The sequence below is a fragment of the Centruroides sculpturatus genome, unplaced genomic scaffold, assembly GCF_000671375.1.
Source record: "Centruroides sculpturatus isolate CEXI.00-Female unplaced genomic scaffold, Cexi_2.0 scaffold835, whole genome shotgun sequence".
NCBI lineage: Eukaryota > Metazoa > Arthropoda > Arachnida > Scorpiones > Buthidae > Centruroides > Centruroides sculpturatus.
The window spans coordinates 10,978-31,682 of record NW_019384995.1 but is presented as its reverse complement, the minus strand read 5'-3'; the positions used below and the strand labels follow the sequence as shown (position 1 = coordinate 31,682).

General features: G+C 31.0%; 1 protein-coding gene across 3 annotated transcripts in view; it reads left to right on the top strand.

Moving 5' to 3' along the window:
- The window catches only part of LOC111633105 (cyclin-G-associated kinase-like), a 40,267-nt gene that overhangs the window by 8,591 nt on the left and 10,971 nt on the right, over positions 1-20,705 (top strand). For all 3 annotated transcript variants that reach the window (XM_023377637.1, XM_023377635.1, XM_023377636.1), the window contains exons 4-18: positions 1,713-1,802; positions 1,895-2,030; positions 2,118-2,264; positions 2,388-2,613; positions 8,785-8,837; positions 8,929-9,200; positions 9,268-9,401; positions 9,473-9,586; positions 9,657-9,737; positions 9,834-9,951; positions 16,867-16,946; positions 17,019-17,203; positions 17,286-17,416; positions 17,497-17,997; positions 18,148-18,370. In XM_023377637.1, coding sequence (XP_023233405.1) covers positions 1,713-1,802; positions 1,895-2,030; positions 2,118-2,264; positions 2,388-2,613; positions 8,785-8,837; positions 8,929-9,200; positions 9,268-9,401; positions 9,473-9,586; positions 9,657-9,737; positions 9,834-9,951; positions 16,867-16,946; positions 17,019-17,203; positions 17,286-17,416; positions 17,497-17,997; positions 18,148-18,370 — 2,491 coding nt within the window. The remainder of the gene's footprint in view (positions 1-1,712; positions 1,803-1,894; positions 2,031-2,117; positions 2,265-2,387; positions 2,614-8,784; positions 8,838-8,928; positions 9,201-9,267; positions 9,402-9,472; positions 9,587-9,656; positions 9,738-9,833; positions 9,952-16,866; positions 16,947-17,018; positions 17,204-17,285; positions 17,417-17,496; positions 17,998-18,147; positions 18,371-20,705) is intronic.

Sequence of the window (20,705 nt, the reverse complement as noted above, 5' to 3'; positions counted from 1 at the left end):
ATAGCTGGAAGGTTTGGAATACATTTTTCATTTAACCAGTGTTGTTATTCCAGATCATATCATGATGTTATCACTGGTTTACTGCTTAGATTTAAATATTAAAATGAAGTTATTTATTAAACCTGTTTTTCTTTCTACACACACAATAATCAGGATAATGGAGCTTTAGTACTTTTTCCACTGCTATCTCTAATCTTTATGGATTTTTGTTAGAACTAAATGAATAGACAGCAGTAGACCTATACATACTTATATTTACTTTATATGAATATGAGAGATTATATATAAAAAGAAAAGAATTTTAAATATTAATTACTCAATGTATTGTAGATAAGTTAAATGTTTTATAGCTCCCAGAAAATGTCTTATAGTCCACATGGATCTATAACCCAAAGTTTGAGAATTACTAGAATAAACTAAGAATTTACTTGTAATTACTTTTTACTGTTTATTAATGAAAGCAATTTGGTTTTTAAATGTTATATCTATAAAACAAAAATCTTTTTATTTTATAGTGGATAAAACTACTGAACACTGGTAGTTGGTCACAAATCTGTATCTCACTAATGGAATTTTATAGGTTTTCTTCATTTGTTTAACACCTAAATAGGAGCATTTTCCCATAGAAAGTTCTCCTAGGAGGCACCCATTTTGTTAGGTTGCCTTATTTCATCAATCAAATCCAAATTATATATTGTACAATTTACTCTTTCTGTCTTGTGGGCTCTTAAAAGAACCTTTTTTTTCCAAGCCCATTACAGATCTGACCAGACCCACAATGGACCAAGTAGTGAGGAACAGGACAATATATCCAGGACAGACCATCCCTAAAAACTTATTGAGAATTTTTTGTCTACCTGGATTCAATTCCATGTGGTAGACTGATGTCTTAACCATTTAAACCAGTGGTTCCCAACCTTTTTTCACTTTCTTACTCCCTCCTTGGCAGCCCATTTTCCTAAGTTTTATTTCACATGTTTCTCAAACAATGCCATCTTGGCCAATTATACGGTGCATACAATTACATGTAAAAACTTTTTATAAAATTGAAAAGTATTGGAGGAAGGACACAGATAAATATAATAAAAATATAATCATATTTCTATTTAAAACAAAACATTGAGTGCTGTGAGGTTTCCAAAAACCTCAATGTAGAACTCAAATATTCTTACAGTAGTAATCTTACATATAGTTCTTACAGTAGTATTCTTTAAGTAGGCTTATATGTACCATTATTAATCTTTTTGCATACCCCCTAAATCATCAAGCATATACCCCTGGGTACACACTTGATGGGTTGGGAATCACTAATTTAAACAATTTTTCCAGCAGATTAAAAAAAACCTAAAGTAATTTTAAATGAATGTCATAAACCTTGACAGTTTTTAAAAAGTTGTTAGAAATTGCAGGGGTAATTTTTTTTAAACTTTCAGAACCCTAGCCAAGTACTGTACATTGCACAGCCAAGATATATGAATGATCTGTTATAAGTGGCAGAAATCATATTTCTTATGGTTTCAAACCATTTGAATTGTAATGTTATAAGTGCAATAGGGAAAGATGAAAAAGAGAAAGTAAACTCTTTATATATTACATCAAAATTTATATATACTGTATATGTATATATGTATATATATATATATATATAATATCTGGTATATTTTGATAAAATTAATGTATATTTTGACATTTCTTATAAATTTTGTTTGCAGATGTGTAAACACACAACTCCAATGTACCGTCCCCCAGAGATTTTGGATACTTACAACAATTATTCTATTAATCAGGCAATGGATGTTTGGGTACGATTTTTCTTAAATATTTTTTTTTATTAATTAATTTTCAATTATTTTAATTGTATTTTTACAATTATACATATATATTTTATCAATAGAGCTTAGGCTGTATTTTATTTCTGTTGTGTTTTCGGGAACATCCATTTGAAGATTCTGCTAAATTGCGTATATTAAATGCTAAATATACTATTCCTCCAAATGATGTGCAATATGAAGACTTGCATGATTTAATAAGTAAGGTTTATAGAAATAATACTTTGATGATGATGGTGATGATAATATCTTGCTAAAAACTTATAATTGTATATTTTAAATAATTAGAAGAAACACTTCAATTGAATCCAGATGACAGACCAACAGTGAAGGCTATTTTAGAAAGATTACGTAAAATAGCTGAGACCCAGCATATGAATTTGGATGATCCTTTAAAATTAGGACAGAAAACTGGAAGTGTGCCATCTAGTCCTGGTCTCTATTTATTTATTTATTTATTTTTAACTGAAAATTTGATCATATAAATTACTACACTTAAATTTATTGTAAATAATAAGCTTATAAAATTTTTTTAACTTTATAAACTTATAATTTCAGCTCATCACATTCCTGTATCATCAAGAAAATCAAGCAACGAACATGAATCTCCTTTACATCAAACTTCTCAATATCAACAAAATGTGCAATATCCTCAACAACAAATGAATACTAATTTAGCTAATAACAGTAGTGCTGGTTTATTTAATACTTTAAGGGGTGGAGCAGGTAGCTTGCTGAAAAATATTCGTGATACATCATCAAGAGTAATGCAAACTGTACATCAGTAAGTGAAATATTAAAATAATTAGTTTTTGCTAATGACATTAAATTTGTTAAATAATCATTTACTGTATTGTTTGAAGTGTTGGGAAGTAAAAGATGATTAATAGTTTGTATCATTTTATTTAAATGGTGACATACTATCCTTGTTTTTAAATTGATATGTTGCATTTTATTTATATATATGTTATTGAAAAAATTTTTATAATTATAATTACTTGAAGACTTTTGAATATTTTTTCGTAATTTTGGTTAATAAACATTTTGGCTTATTCCATAATTTGATTGATTAATAACTAGCTTAATTTTAGTTTGAAAATAGTCAAATATCTACAAACTGGCCCATTACTTTTAAAAATGCAACATTTTTTTTGGTAATGATTTCTAAAGGAGGAACTGAATCCAATCAAATAACAAATATATTTTATTCCTGGCTTTCTAACACTTTCACAATATAAAGGAGTTTCTCTGTTGTTTCTCTTGAAACATACTATTTGTTAGATTTAAAACGATCTAAAATACTAGATATACTAGGATGTTATGTTATATTTATGATGGATTAGATTATAATAATTTTTGTGTATGTCCACAGATGGTATGAGTTATTTATTTTTTTAAATATTTTTTTATTTATTTTATTAGTACAAGGTAAATATCTATCTGTATGGGCAAAACAACAACAATAAAAACAGCATATTATACATAACATAAATTGGCAGTGAATTGTCGGCATAACATACAGTTAAAAGAAAATAAAATAAAACTAAGTCATATTACCTGTAACAGAAAGGAAAAATTGTAATCAGTTAAATTGCACCAAAATCACTGACAAAATTCACTGTCAATATCACCAACAGTGACTGCCACTTTTATAAACTTTAAATCTCCTGGTGGCTAAACAAACAAAAAAATAAATATATTAAATATTATCAATAAACTGATACATACAAATATACTAGTTCTTATTATTATTATGTAACAAAGTTATAAAGTCATATCTTGACAAGAATTCTTTTCCAAAATATAAAACCCTTTTGTTTACAATAGCTTTACATTAAGCCATCACTTGATAGGTATCAAAAGTAACTTCTAAATCAAAAAATGCACAATATTCCATTCTTGGAGAGGTCATATTTTTAAACATGTTAACATTGTATATGAAATACCACTAAAACCACCTTAAACTGTTTCACAAAATTTAAGTATGTTGGCTTGCCCCAATCTATCAAATTAGAATACCACTTATTAAATTTATATTCTGAAGCTTTATTTTTAAAATCAGTCAAATAATTATCCACCATTCTTACCAACACATCAGACATGGTTATTGAATTTAACAAAAATACATGACCTCGATAATCATAACTTTCCAATAATGCTAACAATTAATTACCCCTTGCAAATTTTTGCAAAATAAATACATCTTTTGCATTGACTGTAAGCTCACTAACTGAGCATTTACCTGTCCATCTTACGGTACTTTTTATTATATTAAATTTTAACAGAACAAACAGAATTCCCTCCTATCTAATCTATTTAGAATTTCAATCTCTTTAAGGAATAAAGCACTTAATAAACTTCAATTGAATGGCATTTTCTCTTTCTATCCAGGAAAAGCCCCAAATTTCTGAACCATAAAATATTGACTATTGAACAAAAGCTACAAATAATGTCATCTTATCTGACCACGCTGTTAATCTGCTAGATTCACATACCTGAATAATCATCTTTATACTGACATATGCTTTATTAACAATATGATTTGAAGGCTTAGAAAATCTTCCATTTGATTGAAAAACTACTTCCAAATATTTATATTTATTCACTTCTTTGATCAAGTTATGCTTAATATACCACTTTTCTATTCTAGCATGAACCATTACAAAATGCCATGACCTTAGATTTGTTGACATTAATACTAAGACATAATTTATGCATGGCCTCTACAGTGAAATTAATAGCTTTTTGTAATCCAATTGAATCTGCCAACATTACCAAATCATCCATGTAAGTAAGAATCTTAACATCACAATCTCCCAGATCACATTCCAGTAATTCTAAAGTACACAATTTCTTAACAAAGATGTTAATATACAAATTAAACACAATTGGCTTTACCATTAGACTGCAATCATTCTTCCAAAATAGCCTGGAGTCTACTGATCTTGGCTTTGCTACTATCTTAGTAAATTTCTCTTTCAAATTACAGTTTAAATTCAGCCTAATAGGAAAATTACTACTAAATACTTCATCCAAAACTGCAAAACCTGGAACCGGTAACATAACACCTAATTAGAGCCAAATCAATAACTGAATTACCTAAAGAACTCATTTAAGAATAACAGCCTTTAGTGGCTCTCTAATCTCTACCATTCATAATCAGATTGCCAAAATTCTCACAAACTTAAAATTGATTTAACTTGCATGTTTACTATCAGATCCTGCAATATTCTCAATAACCAACATCAGTCTAACTCACCCAAAATTTCCAGGGCCAATCCTTTAGGTCAGTTCCAGTATGTTTATTAAAGTCACCCATTAGGATATCAGCATTATAATTTTGAATCAGGGCTATGGAGTCGGAGTCAGGAAAAATGTGTTGACTCCAGCATTTCAAATTTAATTCAGTTTTTTATTTAAATGAAAGAAAATTTATTTTAAATTTAATAATTTTTTAAAATGTTTTTGTATTTTGTTATAATTCATTTATTTTAAATACAAAATGCAACAATTTATTAAATATGTAGTTTTCTATATAGTATTTGTGTTTAGTAGTTAAATTGTTTTGACTTGATTGAATTTGAATATTTTTGAATCAATCTTTATCATCCCTGCTCTAAATGAGTACTCTATTTTTCTGAATGAGCAAGACTAATTGATATATTTTTCTTTTCTGAACAAGGGGCTGAAGTAGCTAGATTGCACACTTTTTAGTTGGACTAATTCTTCTGAAAGGGTGAAATTGAAGTGCAAATGCTGTTGAATATATGTAAATGTTGAATTTTATCGTTCCCCTTTCTCCTCTTATTAAATATTTGTTAAAAATTAATTTTTTATACAAATAAATATTAATGTAAGTTAAATATTAAAAATACTAACTATAAAAGTATTTGGGTAAATGCCCAGGACTCCTTTCAGAGTTCAGAGTAGGATGCCCCCTATGACTGCCTCTGCCCCCTCCATAAAATGACTTGGTTTTTAATTTTGTCAGAGTTAGTCTACTAAAATTATCAGGAGTTGAGTGTTTTTTACCGAGTCTGCAGCCCTGCTTTGAACAACCATAACAATCTCGTTCCAAATATCTTCTCAAATAATAGGTCTTAGATACAAAAACAAAAAATAAATTTATTATTTACTTTATTTTGATCACTAAATAAAACCTGTTATGTACCAAAACTCTATTAAGTTAACAATTTGCTTAACAAAAGCATCTAACCTCTTATATAATGTCCTCAATTAATCTCGCAATAACAGGTTTCCTCAATAATTACAAAATTTTCATGATCACAGAACTCCTCAATAGCAGATTTACCATCTTACCAAGTTTCCAATAGAAAACAACCTCGAAAATTGTCAAAACAAATAAGATTTATTCAAAATTCCTCACAGTTCCATGACATTATTGAAATATCAGAATGAGGTCATGATTCACCTTGCATTTCCATCCTCTTTGAGGAAGTGTTATAAGTGAAAACCTTATCATTCAGCTTACCTGCATTGCCATCATTTTACTGTGCTCCTTTCCTTTTTTTTTTCTTTAGCAAAGGCTCTCACTATTTTCTTAACTTCTCTAGTCAAGTCATCCATTATATAAATATCAGAACCTTTCAGCTTATACAACATACTTATAATCTTAAATTTATCACTATAATTCAAAACTACAAAAAAGTAATATATTCCTTCCAGTTTTACAATATTTTAATCTATAACAAAGGAAACATCTATATCATTATCAACATTCAACTTGATGCAAAAAAAAGGTTAACATAGTATTTTTAATTTGGATCTTATCCTTCTGATCTGACCCAAAATAACCATATTATTGCGTCTTACAAAACATTTGTAATACTCTGCTCCATACTAAACTAAATTCTGATATTTGCCATTGCAAATTCACTCATTCTGCAGTTGAAACCAAATTCTCCTCCTGCATCAACTTCTTTAGTAACTTCAATCTAGATTCAAATCCCACAATCACCTCATCCAAGTTTTCCATTCATGAGAATATCCTATTCACTTTTTCAATCATTTTCTCTAACTTAATGTTTTGATTTAAATTTAATTGAATTAATAATGAGATTCCATCTTTTACATAAAGATTTCCCTGTAACAAATCCATAATTTTAGTCTCCTGTAATGTATCTGCGTGAAAAATTTTTGTCCTAGTCTAGCTTTATAGGCAAATATGTCTTCCTCTTTGACATATTAAATCAAAATTGATTATCTTACCTATAACAGAAAACAAAAATTCATAATTAGTTAAATTGCACCAAAACCACCAACAAAATTCACTGTCCAGATGGTATGAGTTAATAATTAGGCTTTTTAAATTTGACTTGTGATATTTCTTTTATGATGTGATATATCTTGTGGCTTGTATAAAATATTTTTTGAACTTGAACATGGAATTCACATGAAACTTGTGAATGCATAGGTTATTTATACCAAGATCAATGCAAAACAAATAGATATACAGCAATTTTGAGAGGCTGTTCTAGTCTTCTACCTAGAAATCAAAGTTGTATTCAAGGAGAAGTCATATATAGATGGTTATTAAAACCTTAGTATTAACTAGGTAAATAGGAAGATCCAGCAAAGTCAAGAAGTAAAAAATGCAGATGTTGCTATGATAATCTATGAAAAGAGAGAGGAACAAATGAAAAAACCAAGTAAAGTTCCATTTTCTATATGAATTGTGATGATTAGTCTCAAATACGCATAGCTTGTTTTATCAAGGTGTGTAAGGAAATAGGAGAATATATTTTTTTTATTTTATAATAAACTTTCATTCATTTATTCTTATTCATTTCTTTTTCTTAGTTATTCCTCATTATTCTTAAATTAAAGGTGTTTCAAACAGGGATTACTTTAAAGGAAATTCTTAATTTGAGGGAAGTTATTTTTTTAAAGAAAATAATTTGTCTTGTTCCAGAATATCCAATTTTGCCAAAAATTTCCTTAATTGTTTTAAGTCATTTAACCTATAATAAATTTTACTTTTCACTAACAAGAATGCTTTCAATATGTTTGACTTCATTTATCATTAGATGAAGTGGTTATGCTTCAAATATGGTAAAGAAGCTTTATATATAATTGCATATCAAAACTCAATTCTTAAGACAAAAATGTAGCCTAGCTAAGTACCATTACATTTTACTATGGTATGTCACTGGTATAGTATGATAGGTTATCATGTTCTAAAACATAAATTAAAACCTGCTCTAAAAACTCTGCTTATATAATCAGAATTTAGTTATTGTCTTTGGGTATAAAGCATTTTTATGCAGTCTCATATTATGTGGCTGTGACTGGTGTGGTTGGACATGAAATAGTTATCGGTTATTGTTATCACTCTTTACCAATGTTTTAACATCATACAGTAATTTAAATTTCTGGCATTTCTGACTTTGACTTGTCTGCTGACTACTTTCTTTACTGAATGAATTACTTATTAATAATGAAGTTTTATTGATTATAGTTATAAGTTATATAATTTTGAAATGTGTTAACCTAAGAGTCAATAAAGCCAGAATTTTAATGAATTATACTATTATTTACTTAATGATAACTTATTGTCGGTTGGTGACCAAAATCTGATATTTCCAATAATGGGTCAAAATCACATTTTTGCATTAGTGAGGTTGTAAAGTCAATTTCTACATACTACCAAACCTTATAAGTGATATGTATCTTTTAGGTGTTCTCTTTGACATTGTCAAAATTTGCAATCTTGTACTCAAAATCTTGTTTCCTCAAAACCATGGTTTTTTTATTTCTCATAAAATTTTAGGAAATATACTTGAGGTTTTGATTTCTAATTGATGGAATATTAAATAAAGTGTCAATTAGGCAAATCCCAAAGTAATTATATTAAATAGATTATACTGTGTTAAAATTTACTGTTTTTATTGTTTATTAATTCTGTAATATTCATTTTTTTTAAATTTTATTTTAGAACAATAGCAAGGCAAGACTTAGATTTTAATTATATCACAAGTAGAATTGCAGGTAATTTTTATTGCTTTTATAGTTTAATTATATCTTTCATATTATCAATTTTATGTTTACATTTTAATTGAATTAAATTTTATCTTGCCAGTTATGTCATATCCTGCAGAGGGGTTAGAATCAGCATATAGAAATCATGTTGAAGATGTAAGGGGTCTTTTGGACGCACGACATCGAAATCATTATGCTATCTACAATGTTTCTGGGAGAAGTTACACTTCATTTAAGTTTAATGCAAAGATTGCTGAGGCTGGCTGGCCAATGAGGAAAGCACCAACTCTTCAAACTCTAATATCACTTTGTCGAAGTATGCATTCCTGGTTGAAACAGGATATTCGTAATGTTTGTATTATTCACTGTCTGGTTAGTATGGAAATTTTTATTTTAAATAATTTAAATTAACAGTTCCCTAATTAGATAATTTTTCTAGGATGGTAAAGCATCTTCAGCTGTTCTTGTCTGTAGTTTTCTTGTCTTTTGTCATTTGTTTCAAACTCCAGAAGAGGCATTGCAAATGTTTGCAATTAAACGGTGTCCTGTCAATTTAGTTCCATCACAACTGAGGTAAAATTTTCAATCTAAAGTATCCTCTTAATATAGTAAAGTTTTTGTATAGGAAATAAGATTATTTTTAGGTATATACATTATGTATCAGGCTTAGTTTCTCCAAGTCCAGTAATTCCTCATCAGTATTTAATTACCCTTGTATCAGTATCAATGAAACCAGTACCATTGTTCACAAAACTCAGGTACAACTTTTTATCTTTACATATACATATGAATTATTTTTATTTATACTAAAAATATATGTTCTTAAAGGGATGGTTGTAGACCATTTGCAGAAGTTCATAAAGGCGAAGAAAGACTACTGACAACTTCACAAGAATATGAAAAAATAAAGTAATTTGATTTTGATAATGAATTTAAATAGTTAGAAACAAATATAAACTTAAAATTGACTAGGTATTACAATAATAATTTAAATAATTTGAATAGGCATTACAATATGACTGATAACCAGGTGACCATACCTTTAAATGTAACTACTATGGGAGACATCTCAGTGGCTGTCTATCATGCCCGTTCTACATTTGGCGGAAAAGTACAAGGAAAGGTTAGTTATAAATATTTATACTAATCTCTTATAACAGATTGATTACTTATATATTGAATTTTTAATATTCTCAAAATAAAAGGTTTAATGTTGATGACAATGCAAACTTCTAAGTTTGGTGAATTATGTAAAATCAGAATGTTAAAATCAAATATTCATGATTTTGAATCTAATTATCAGTTCGTGAGTTGTGCTCAACCTTTAATGGTATTTCAGTGATAATAGTAATAATATTAATGGTTTATTATTATTATTATGTTGGGTTTAGCGGGTTACTTGGTTCACACCAGTGGCTGTGTACTAGGCCGGACCAGAGTCAAGGCATAGCAACCAAAAACAAAAATTAAATAAGTGTGTCAGTGTCTGTATTCAGGAATTTCCTAATAATATGGCATGTATTCAATATGGCCTTCTGTAGTGTGATGTATGTATTTCTATTCAATTGTAATGTTCCCAGGCTTTTGTGTAGTGTGTGTGGTATCACACCTGTACAGGAGAGAACAACAGGTACAATAAGCACCCTATCCATCCTCCACAGATGCCTTATTTCCTGGGCGAGTTCTGTGTACTTGCTAATTTTTTCAGTGCATGTGTTTTGTACATTGTGAGTGTTTGGAATGGCTATGTCTATAATGTATGTGATTTTATTGTGTTTGTCAATGAGTGTGATGTCTGGTCTGTTGTGGTAAATTGTTTTATCTGTGATTATGGCTCTGTCGTAGTACATTTTGTGCGTGTTGTTTTCCAATACTGTCTGTGGGATATACTTGTAGTATGGTTCGTGAATGTCTACCAAGTTGTGTTTCTTTGCAAGCTCTTGGTGTATTATATTTGCTACTTCATTATGTCTGTGTAAATAATCTGTCTGTGCCAAGAGCTTGCAACCAGGAGTGATGTGTTGTATAGTTTCTGGCATGATGTGATATTTTCTGCATGTGTCATTTGTGAGTGTTGTATCTTGAATAGGTGTTTTCTATAGTTTTAGTATTTATGAGCTGCTGCTAATGGCAATCATGAACCCTTCTGTCTCCCGAAAGAGGCATTCCCGATCTAACCAGCTGTTTGACGCAGTTTTGTCAACAGAATCCCGAGTCAGGTCATAAGGATGTTTGCTGTGGAGTGCCTTTTGAGCCCACGATTGCTTAATGGTGTCTATGCTTTTTATATGTTGTGTCAAGTCTGTATGATGTGAGTATAAGTTTAATGGTGTGTTATTTGAGTCTGCTAGAGTTACTGCTTTATGTAACTGTGATGTTTCTTGTTTCCTGTAGAAAAACTCTCGCAGTGACTGTATTTGTTTGTAGTGAAAGTTTATAATGTCAATCAGGCCACGTCCGCCATCTTTATGTGGAAGGGTTAATCTTTCTGTGGCGGATTTAGGATGATGTTGTTTATGCTTAGTAAGTGTTGTTCTTGTTTTCCTTTGGAGTGGAGTTGCTCGAGATCTGTGTGAGTCCAATGTATAACTCCAAAAGAGTATGTGAGTACCGAAATGACATATGTGTTTATTGCTTTAACTGTGTGTTTTGCATTTAGCTGTGTTTTGAGAATGGCATTTAACCTACTTTGGTATTCTTTAATTAATCTTTGCTTTATTTGTGTATGTTCTGTTAGTTTGGCCTGTTGGAATCCTAAGTACTTGTAGAACTCGCCCTCTTCCATGGATTCAATAACGTCTCCATTTCCAAGTGCAAAATCTTCTTTCTTCAGGATTCCTTTTTCTATGTGAAGTTTTTTGCATTTGTCTAGGCCAAACTCCATTTGTATGTCCTTAGTGTATGAATGTGTGATTTGTAGGAGTTGATGAAGTTGTTTTTGTGTGGATGCATAAAGTTTTATGTCGTCCATGTACATGAGATGTGAGAGTGTAAACTGTGTTGTTTTTTCGTGTCTGATATTGTAGCCGTATTGCGTGTTGTTTAACATGTTGGATAATGGATTCAGGGCTAGGCAGAACCAGAGAGGACTCAAGGAATCTCCTTGAAAAATTCCTCGCCTAATGAATATTTCGTTTGTTTGTATGGAAGTGTTACTAACCCTGAGATGTAGTGTTGTTCTCCAGTGCTGCATAGTGTTTTCGAAGAATGCAATGAGTGATGGATGTATTTTGTACATGTGTAGAATATGTAGCAGCCAACTGTGTGGAACACTGTCGAATGCTTTTCTGTAGTCTATATATGCCATGTGTATGTTTCTGTGTTGTTTGTGTGCTTGCCGTAGAATGACTGAATCTATGAGTAACTGTTCTTTGCATCCCCTGTGATTTCTACGGCAACCTTTTTGTTGTTCTGTAAGAATGTCGTGTTCTTCAACATGTTTGTATATTTTGTTTGTGATACAGGATGTCAATAATTTGTAGAGTGTTGGAAGACATGTAATTGGTCTGTATTGTGTGGGGTCTGTGGTTTTGTTGTTTTTAGGTTTCATGTAGGTGATGCCCTGAGTAAGAAATTTTGGCATGTCTTGTGGATTGATGATGATGTGTGTTAGATGTTTAGCTAGTTCCTGGTGCAGTGATGTAAACTTTTTGTACCAGAAATTGTGAATGTTGTCTACACCAGGTGTCTTCCAGTTGTGTGTTCTGTTAACAGCGTAGCGAATGTCGTGTACGTTTATTTCAGCACAGGGCATAGTTGGTATGTTGTGCAAGTTTCTGTTCTCCTCCTCGATCCAGCCTGCATCAGCATTGTGTGTAACAGCATTGGACCAAAGAGAAGACCAATAAGTTGTGAGTTCTTCTTCTGTTGGTGTGCCACTGTGCTGTGTATCAGTGTTTGTTTTGGTACTGATTTGTCTGTAGAAAAGTTTTTCATTGTTTGTGAATAATTTATTTTGTTGTTTTCGTAGTGTACATGTTTTGTATCGTTTGAGTCTACGTGCTTTGGCTGCGAGTTTTTGTTTTAGTGTATCGATGTATTCTGTAATGTGTGTGTTGTGATGTTCGTGTTTTGTGTGTGTTTTGATTTTCTTGAAAATGTTTTTGAGTTGTTTCTTTAATTTGGGTGTTATGTTGTTTTTAGTGTATTGTGTCAGCCTGCCTAATTGCTGTCTAATGTCATTTATTTGTGTTTCTATTCTTCTCTGCCAGGCAGGCTTGTGATAGGATTGTGTTTTGTGTGTGTCTGTCTGTGAGTGTATTTTCAGTCCATGGTGTGTTACTACTGTGACTGCCCCAGCATAAACTAATGTATGAATGTCTGAGAGTGTAGAAATTGAATGAATGTAGTTTGGTAGTAAGTGAGTGTTTACATAATTTAGTGTTTTCCCTACTACCTTTGACGTGTTGATTTTCGGTATTCGTGGTCTTTGTGTGGGATCTGTGCCTGTATATTTAGTGAGTGTTTCCTGAAATATAAGTGAGAGAGTATTAACTAATTCTATGTCTATGTTATCAGTGATCAATGAGGAAGTGCCTGTAGTATCATTAGTTGTAGTTGTTGTATGTGTGCTATTATCAATGCTTGTTGCTGGATTATCCTGACAGGTTAAGTGATCTTCATTAATAATGTTAAATGTTTCTGTCTGTTGTTGTATTTGATCAGCAACCTGTTGTTTGATAAGTTCAAGTGTTGTTTGTGGGATAAGGTTGTTGTGTATAATTGTTCTTTTGGATCAACAACCCTTTGTTCTGTGACAGTGAGGTGAGGATATTGTTGTGAGAATCTATGGTATAGTTGTTGTCTGTATGCTGTCATGTTTGTTTCGAGTTTTGTGATTGCATAGTAAGTGCGGATGACAAACTCGTTCATTTCTGATGTCCCTTTCATCCGTTGGCGTGGTTTTCCAGCCTTTATGGTCTGTGGATGTATTGCCAAAGAAACACCAAGGCTAGGTTGGTTCCTCATATCTGTTGAGGGCATTGCAGTAGCCATACTTGGGCCAGTGCTGCTTTCGCCACTGGTAACCAAGGGAGACTGGAGCCTATTTTTCGAACGTGAGCTTCTGCCTAACCCACGAACGTTGACCTTGTTAACTTGGGCGACGTCCAAGCCGGTATCATACTTAGATCTGGTTACTACCATGATAATTATATCCACATAATGTGGGTGTGTGGTCACTCTTAGCTTCATTTCTCCCCATAGACCTTACTGGCATGGGTGTCCCTACCAGGAGCTTGTGCTCCAGCCTGCATTGCCCTATGGTTCAGTAAAATTACTGGGCTCTCCCACCACGACCAGGTGGTGACCTCAGGAGAGTTATTATTATTATTATTATTAAATGCACAGTTAATTTACAGTAGAGCATCGATTACACTGGACAACAATGATGTTGTTTAGGGCTCAAAATTAACATATTCCTATGTATTTTCATCTGCTGAATTCAAAAAATCACTATAAAAATGACCGATTAGCTCTTGCTTTGGAGCAGCGGTTCCCAACCAGTGGTCTACAAGAGCTAAAATATGATCTGCTAAAGATTTAAAATTTTTTTTTTTACATCAATCATTTTAAATTATAATTTTAAATGATTGATGTAAATAATACAAAAATATATGAGAAAGGTTTTACAGTAAAATTTGTAAAAAATATTTTATTACAAAATAGTGCATTTTCAATTATTTCAAATTTTCGTTGGCATTTTTCCTGTAGAACTTTTCAGATCAGCATATAATAAACTACACTCTATTATAGAATATATATTTATGCAAACATGACAGCCCTCCTTGACTCAATCAATTATGCTGAGCACAAGTGGAAAATTTGTGGTGATCTAAAAGTCATCGTTGTACTCTTAGGAATGCAACTGGGATTTAGTGTATCCCAGTTGCATTCCTAAGAGTACAATGATGCTTTTTGTATATATATGAGAATACTGGGATACACTATATATTGCTTTTTATATATGTGGGACAGTAGGGATAGGAAATCACATTACATTCAAGTGGACTGGCCTGCAAGAAATCTTGACTGTACCAAGAAAAATATCGTTGCCAAGCCTCTCATGGTCCCAAAAGATGTTCTTCTTCCACCCCTTCATATCAAGATGGGTTTAACGAAAACTTTTGTCAAAGGTATGAACTAGAAAGGACAGGTATTTAAGTATTTAAGAGACAAATTTCCTAGATTGAGTGATGCAAAGATTAAGGAAGGTATTTTTTGTTAAGCCACAAATTCGAAAACTTGTAAAGGATCCCGCGTTTGACCATGTTTTGGAGGGAAAAGAAAAGGAAGCTTGGGAAGCCTTAAAGGGAGTTATTCGTGGATTCTTAATCAACAAAAGATACAATAACTACACTCGGTGACAATACTTCTGGAAAAATATCATCAACTCGGATGCAACATGTCCCTCAAAATCCATTTTCTCCATTCCCTCCTAGACTTTTTCCCTCCTAGTTGTGGAGCTGTCAGTGATGAACATGGGGAAAGATTCCATCAGGATATTTCTGTATTGGAACAAAGATATCAGGGCCATTGGAATGAAGTAATGCTTGCAGATTACTGCTGGTTTGTGTGTAGGGATGCACCAGAACTCACTTACAAAAGGCAAGCCAAAAGAAAACGATCTCATGAAGTCATCACATGATTCTCTTCATACCAAACCACCTGCCAGGTATTCTTCTATTAATTTAGAACTCTTAGAATGTTACTGTAATTTTTAAAAAAATTCAAAAGCACTTTCAATGTTGTTAGCATATGTAATTAAAATGTATCGTTTTCTCTTATGCTGTTAAAAATCACCTATTGTATACCACAGAAACTAGAGCTAATAAAAATTTTTCTTTGTCATATTCAATTTTCTCACCTCAAAATTAGTAAGATTTCACTCATGAAATAAAGGAAACATTTGAAAGCTTTTTTTTTTTTTTTTGTTGTCCAGTGTTATCCGACCTCTGATCAACCGTCACATTGGTTAACTGACTGCATTCTAGTTAGCAAATTCAAATGTCTGCTAGTGATGTGGCGCTATAATATTTGGCTATGCCTTGGCTACTTTAATATTATTTTTGTTAAATTTTTGGTGTTTTAACTGGCAACACTGGCTCAACCATGAAAGGGATGCCAGTATTTAAATGAGGCTTAATTTTCTAATTATGAGTGGTTGTTTGTTTTGTGAGCAATAAAATAATTTAAAAATAATTTTTAATGATACAATAGTGACGATTATTATTTTAAAAAGAATTTTGTTGATGAAAATAGGTTAATAGTAATATACTAATTACATGGGATATACTAATAATGTATTTTTTCATACTTTTCAGTTATCCGACCAACCCCAGTCACTAATCGAGTTGGATAATTGATGCTCTATTGTATTTGTTTTAATTTGTTTTTCAGATGCATTTTAATTAGCGTTTGCGTTTATAGATTCTTTTAGTGGCTAAACTATTTGAGCAATAATGACAATTTAGGGTTGTCAGAAAACATATTTTCAGAATGATGCTTCAGTGCTTTTTTAATTCCTCATAATGCCAAATGATTTCTGTGGAGTGTCCCACCTAAAATCAACCCAACTGAGATGAAACATTAAGGATGTAAATTTTATATGGGTTATTTAAAAGGGAAAATATATGAGACCAATCTCAGAACTATATGCAACTGAAGAAAAGCATTTGCAGAAGCATTGAAGCTATCAACATCGATATTTTATGTAAGGTCAGTTTGAATGTGGTTACATATTCAAATTGATCTTATGTAAAATACTTGCATACAAATACTGTGCATACAAAGGTGCATAGATGCCCATGAATATCACTTTCAGTATCTTCTGTAAGTTTCTGTAAATTTAAATAATGTTAAAGTTTCTAGATTTCTTTGCCTAAATTCATTTGTATCATTTTCAGTGAATGGGACTGATTTTATGTAGGACACTCTGTATATTATTTAATATTTTAATTCAGCACTCAAGTAAGAGAAATGTAAGAGAAAGTAACAATTTTGATAAAATATTAAAAATATATCATTATTGAATGTTCAGGTAACAGCCATTAGGATATTTCAGTTGCAACTTCATACAGGATTCATTAATCCAGGCACACAAACAATTAATTACAGCAGGTAACACCTTTATTTTAAATTTGTTAATAATAAAATTCATTTGTGTGTTTGTCAATAACTGATTTTTTGTAGGTGTGATCTTGATGGAATTGAGGAAGTTGATCGCTATCCAGAGGGATTTTTTGTTACTTTACATGTGAAAGTAGCTGATAAAGAGCAATCTTTAGATCCTTCTTGTGCATGGTTGGGAATATCACAGTTAGATTTAACACCACAAATATTGTTTAACAGTGAAGAAGAATTAGAGAATTGTTTGGGTATGAAATTATTTTATCTAAAATTTTATTTGAAAATCAAAATTCACAATTATAACAATTGTTATTAATAATACTATTACAGGTAATTTTTCTACAACACAGAATGCTAATGGTAGGCCAAGTGTGGACATTAATGGTGTAACTGCTGCAGATTTTATGGCTTCTTTAAATTGGCAAGATGAAGAAAATGCTGCATCTTGTGAGACAGCTAAGGTATATTATGCAGATAAGAATATTATTTAGATTTAGCATAAGTCATTTTCAATGTGATTTAATAAATTTATAATTTTCAGATTGCTGATGATTTGACAGAAAGTGAATCTTCAGTTTTATCCAAAGAAATACCAAAGAGACCTCCACCTCCTAGACCTAAACCACCACAAACAACTATTCCTGAAATAGATTTACTAAATCTTGGAGATGTTAAATCTAATGCAGATAGTAAACCTGCTGTTAGTCTTCTCGATATTTCTGATAATGATATAGTCCGTACTACTAGTAATTTTGATCTTTTGAGTAACCCTCAGTCTGTTCCTCTCATTACAAGCACTGCTGCTGAACATTCCACAGAAAAATTTGATGATATCTTTGATCCATTTGGAACAACAAATGAAGTTCCATCTATGAATAATCAACAACAATCTCAAAATATTTTCAGTTCGCTAAAGAAAGAAAATGTTTCAAATGCAGCAGGTGATAATGCTGCTCCTGTAGATGATTTCTTTGATCCTTTTGGACAAAAAGCAAGCTTTGACATTTTGAGAGAAACAAATAGTGCAGATGGTACACCTCAGGTAACTATTATTTTTTCTATATTACTGTAAATATAAATTATAAAATTATTTAAATGCTATAAGTCAGTCTGTTATCTGCCATAATTTTCTTCCCTAAATATGTATTTATATATATATATATATCTTTTATAATTCCTTTTCTTTTCTAAGCATAAATCTAACATTCCAACGAGTACATCTGCATTTAATGTTGCTGCAATGTCTTCACATGATTCATCTCTTCTTGGAAGTTGGGATTCTGTATTTCAGTCTGGTCCTCCTCCTTCTGCTGCAACTACTGGACAGAGATTAACAACAGGAACTATTCCACGAAATGCTTCTACACCTAATTTAGAAACACTTAATGCTAAAATTGATCCTTTTGCTGACTTAGGTAATTCTTATTAAGAAATTTAATTTAAAATAATAATCTTACTCTTGTATTGCCCAAATATTTATAAAATGTTCCTTTGTATCTGTGGGATTCATTCCAGGACCTCATATAAGCTTGATTTCCTTACATAAAATTGCATAGTATTTGCATCTATTTTTCATTACATGCAGATTCTTCTGTATACTTTAAATCGTCTTTAGATTGCTTATAATACAATGTAGATTCTTTGTAAGTCATGAACATGGGATGTTATTTATATTGTATTGTTTAGGAACTAATCACAAGGAAAAAAAATGTCTTGAAATTTTCTGTATTTTCTGCTTCAATAATGCTGTACTGAATACAGTAATACCCCAAGTTACGTAAGTAATGCGGGCCATAGACCTTTACATAATTCAAATTTTATGTATTTGTAAATTGCTTAAGTGTAACTATATAATTAATAACTCAATACTATATTTATTATTATTATATATATGTGTACTACATATATTATTTATATTATTTTTTTGTATAAAAGAACAAGAGAAATACAAAGTACATATATAAACAAAACAAAGAAAGAAATAAAAATAATCTGAAATATTAATAGGTTATGTATTAAACAAATCACTCGAGGCAAACTACTGTACAGTAATGACATGAAAAAATACATATAGAAAAACAAGCAATGAAGATGTGCTTGGTTTTGCTGCTCGACCTTCACTTAGTACTGTAGAAAAACCTTGTTTACGAGAAAGAGTGCCTGGTACACTTGCATACGTACTTACAATTAGACTGAAAAGTAAAGGATGATTAGAGCAATAAAGTAATAAATTGGTATAGTGCGAAAGAAAGAAAGGAAGAGAGAGATAATGAATGAATGTTTGAAATAGAATAACTCTTTGTAAAATTACATGTTATTCTACTCAGGTTTTTTTTCCAATTTTTGAGATTTACATTTTACGTTACTGCGAATTATGTAAGTCATGTGTTATGTAACTCTGAGTATTACTGTATTTAAAATACAAGCAAATTCAAATTTTATTTTTTGAAACTTTCTGAAATTTACTTTGTCTGAAATGATGAAAAATATAACAAATAGTATTTTAATATTTGCTTGTCTGCTCTAAGTTTTACAAATTGTACATAGAAAGCTCCAAGAAGCAGTCTTTTTTCCACCAAAAGGTGGACCCATATTTGTACTTCTCTTGAACTAAACAAAGGATGACAATTTTTCTCTGTATGTTATCCTTAGACTGGACTATGGAGATTTTTCATTTTCAAATGGGAAAGTACCTGGGTGAAATCCAGATGATTCAATGTCATATGGGCATTACCTAACCATGTATTTACTCATCTAGGCAAACACTTGGATTGTGTGAAAGATGCCTAAGATTGGATAAGGACAAAATGTAGGAGTTGAAGTGAGGGTGTGATTTTAAAATTTATGTTTTACTTTTTGGAATTCTATGAAATTATCTTTTTTCCAGCTGTTATAAATAACAGAATGAAAGTATGATAATCAGTCAAAATATTATCCCCAGGATTTTTACATTTTTGGACTCAGTATCTTGAAACATTGAGAAATGCAAAAAGTTTGGGGTTTTTTTTTCTGTATGTATAACATCATACATACAGAATTTTATATACAGAATACAGAAGATGTTTGTTTGCTTGTGTGTACATAATTTTGTTCACTCACTAAAGCTTTAACTCCTGTGCCTTTTGTTGAAAAGTTTATAAATTTTTCTGGGAGGTTGTGTATTAAGGCATTGATGCTATTAAATTTTGATGGTTAAAGGTCAAGCAGGTAGGGAGATAGATAGGGGGCCATGTCATATCTCCAATGGTGTTGGACTTAATGAAGATTTTTGCTCGTTATTAACATTTATAATTTTTTCATAAAACTCATTTCTACCCCCAAAATTAACCTTTTTGCCATTTTATAGTAATTATGATATATTATTTAAAAAAATCCAAATCCAATCTATTTCACTGTTTATTCATCTGACGGAAATCCAAATATATCGCTATAATTCGTCACCAGAGGGATATCGGCCTAATCTACATTTGTCAGCGCTAATCCTCAGTAGATAAAGAGCCAGAGAGCCAGAAACCCAATGGACAAAGATGAAGTAACAAGACGTCGTAAGATTTACCATTCCAATTTTAAAGAAGATTTTTTCTTAATATTTATTGGTTTTTTTGTGTTTTTAAGGAACTTTTTAAATATAGGCAGTTGTGTAGCCTAAAAAGGAAGGTCCAGCTGTCTGTACTTTGTTCTAGAACACTTTGTAAAAATGGTAATCGTCTGAAATATATATTTTTAGAACGACTTTGTCTTTTAATTTTT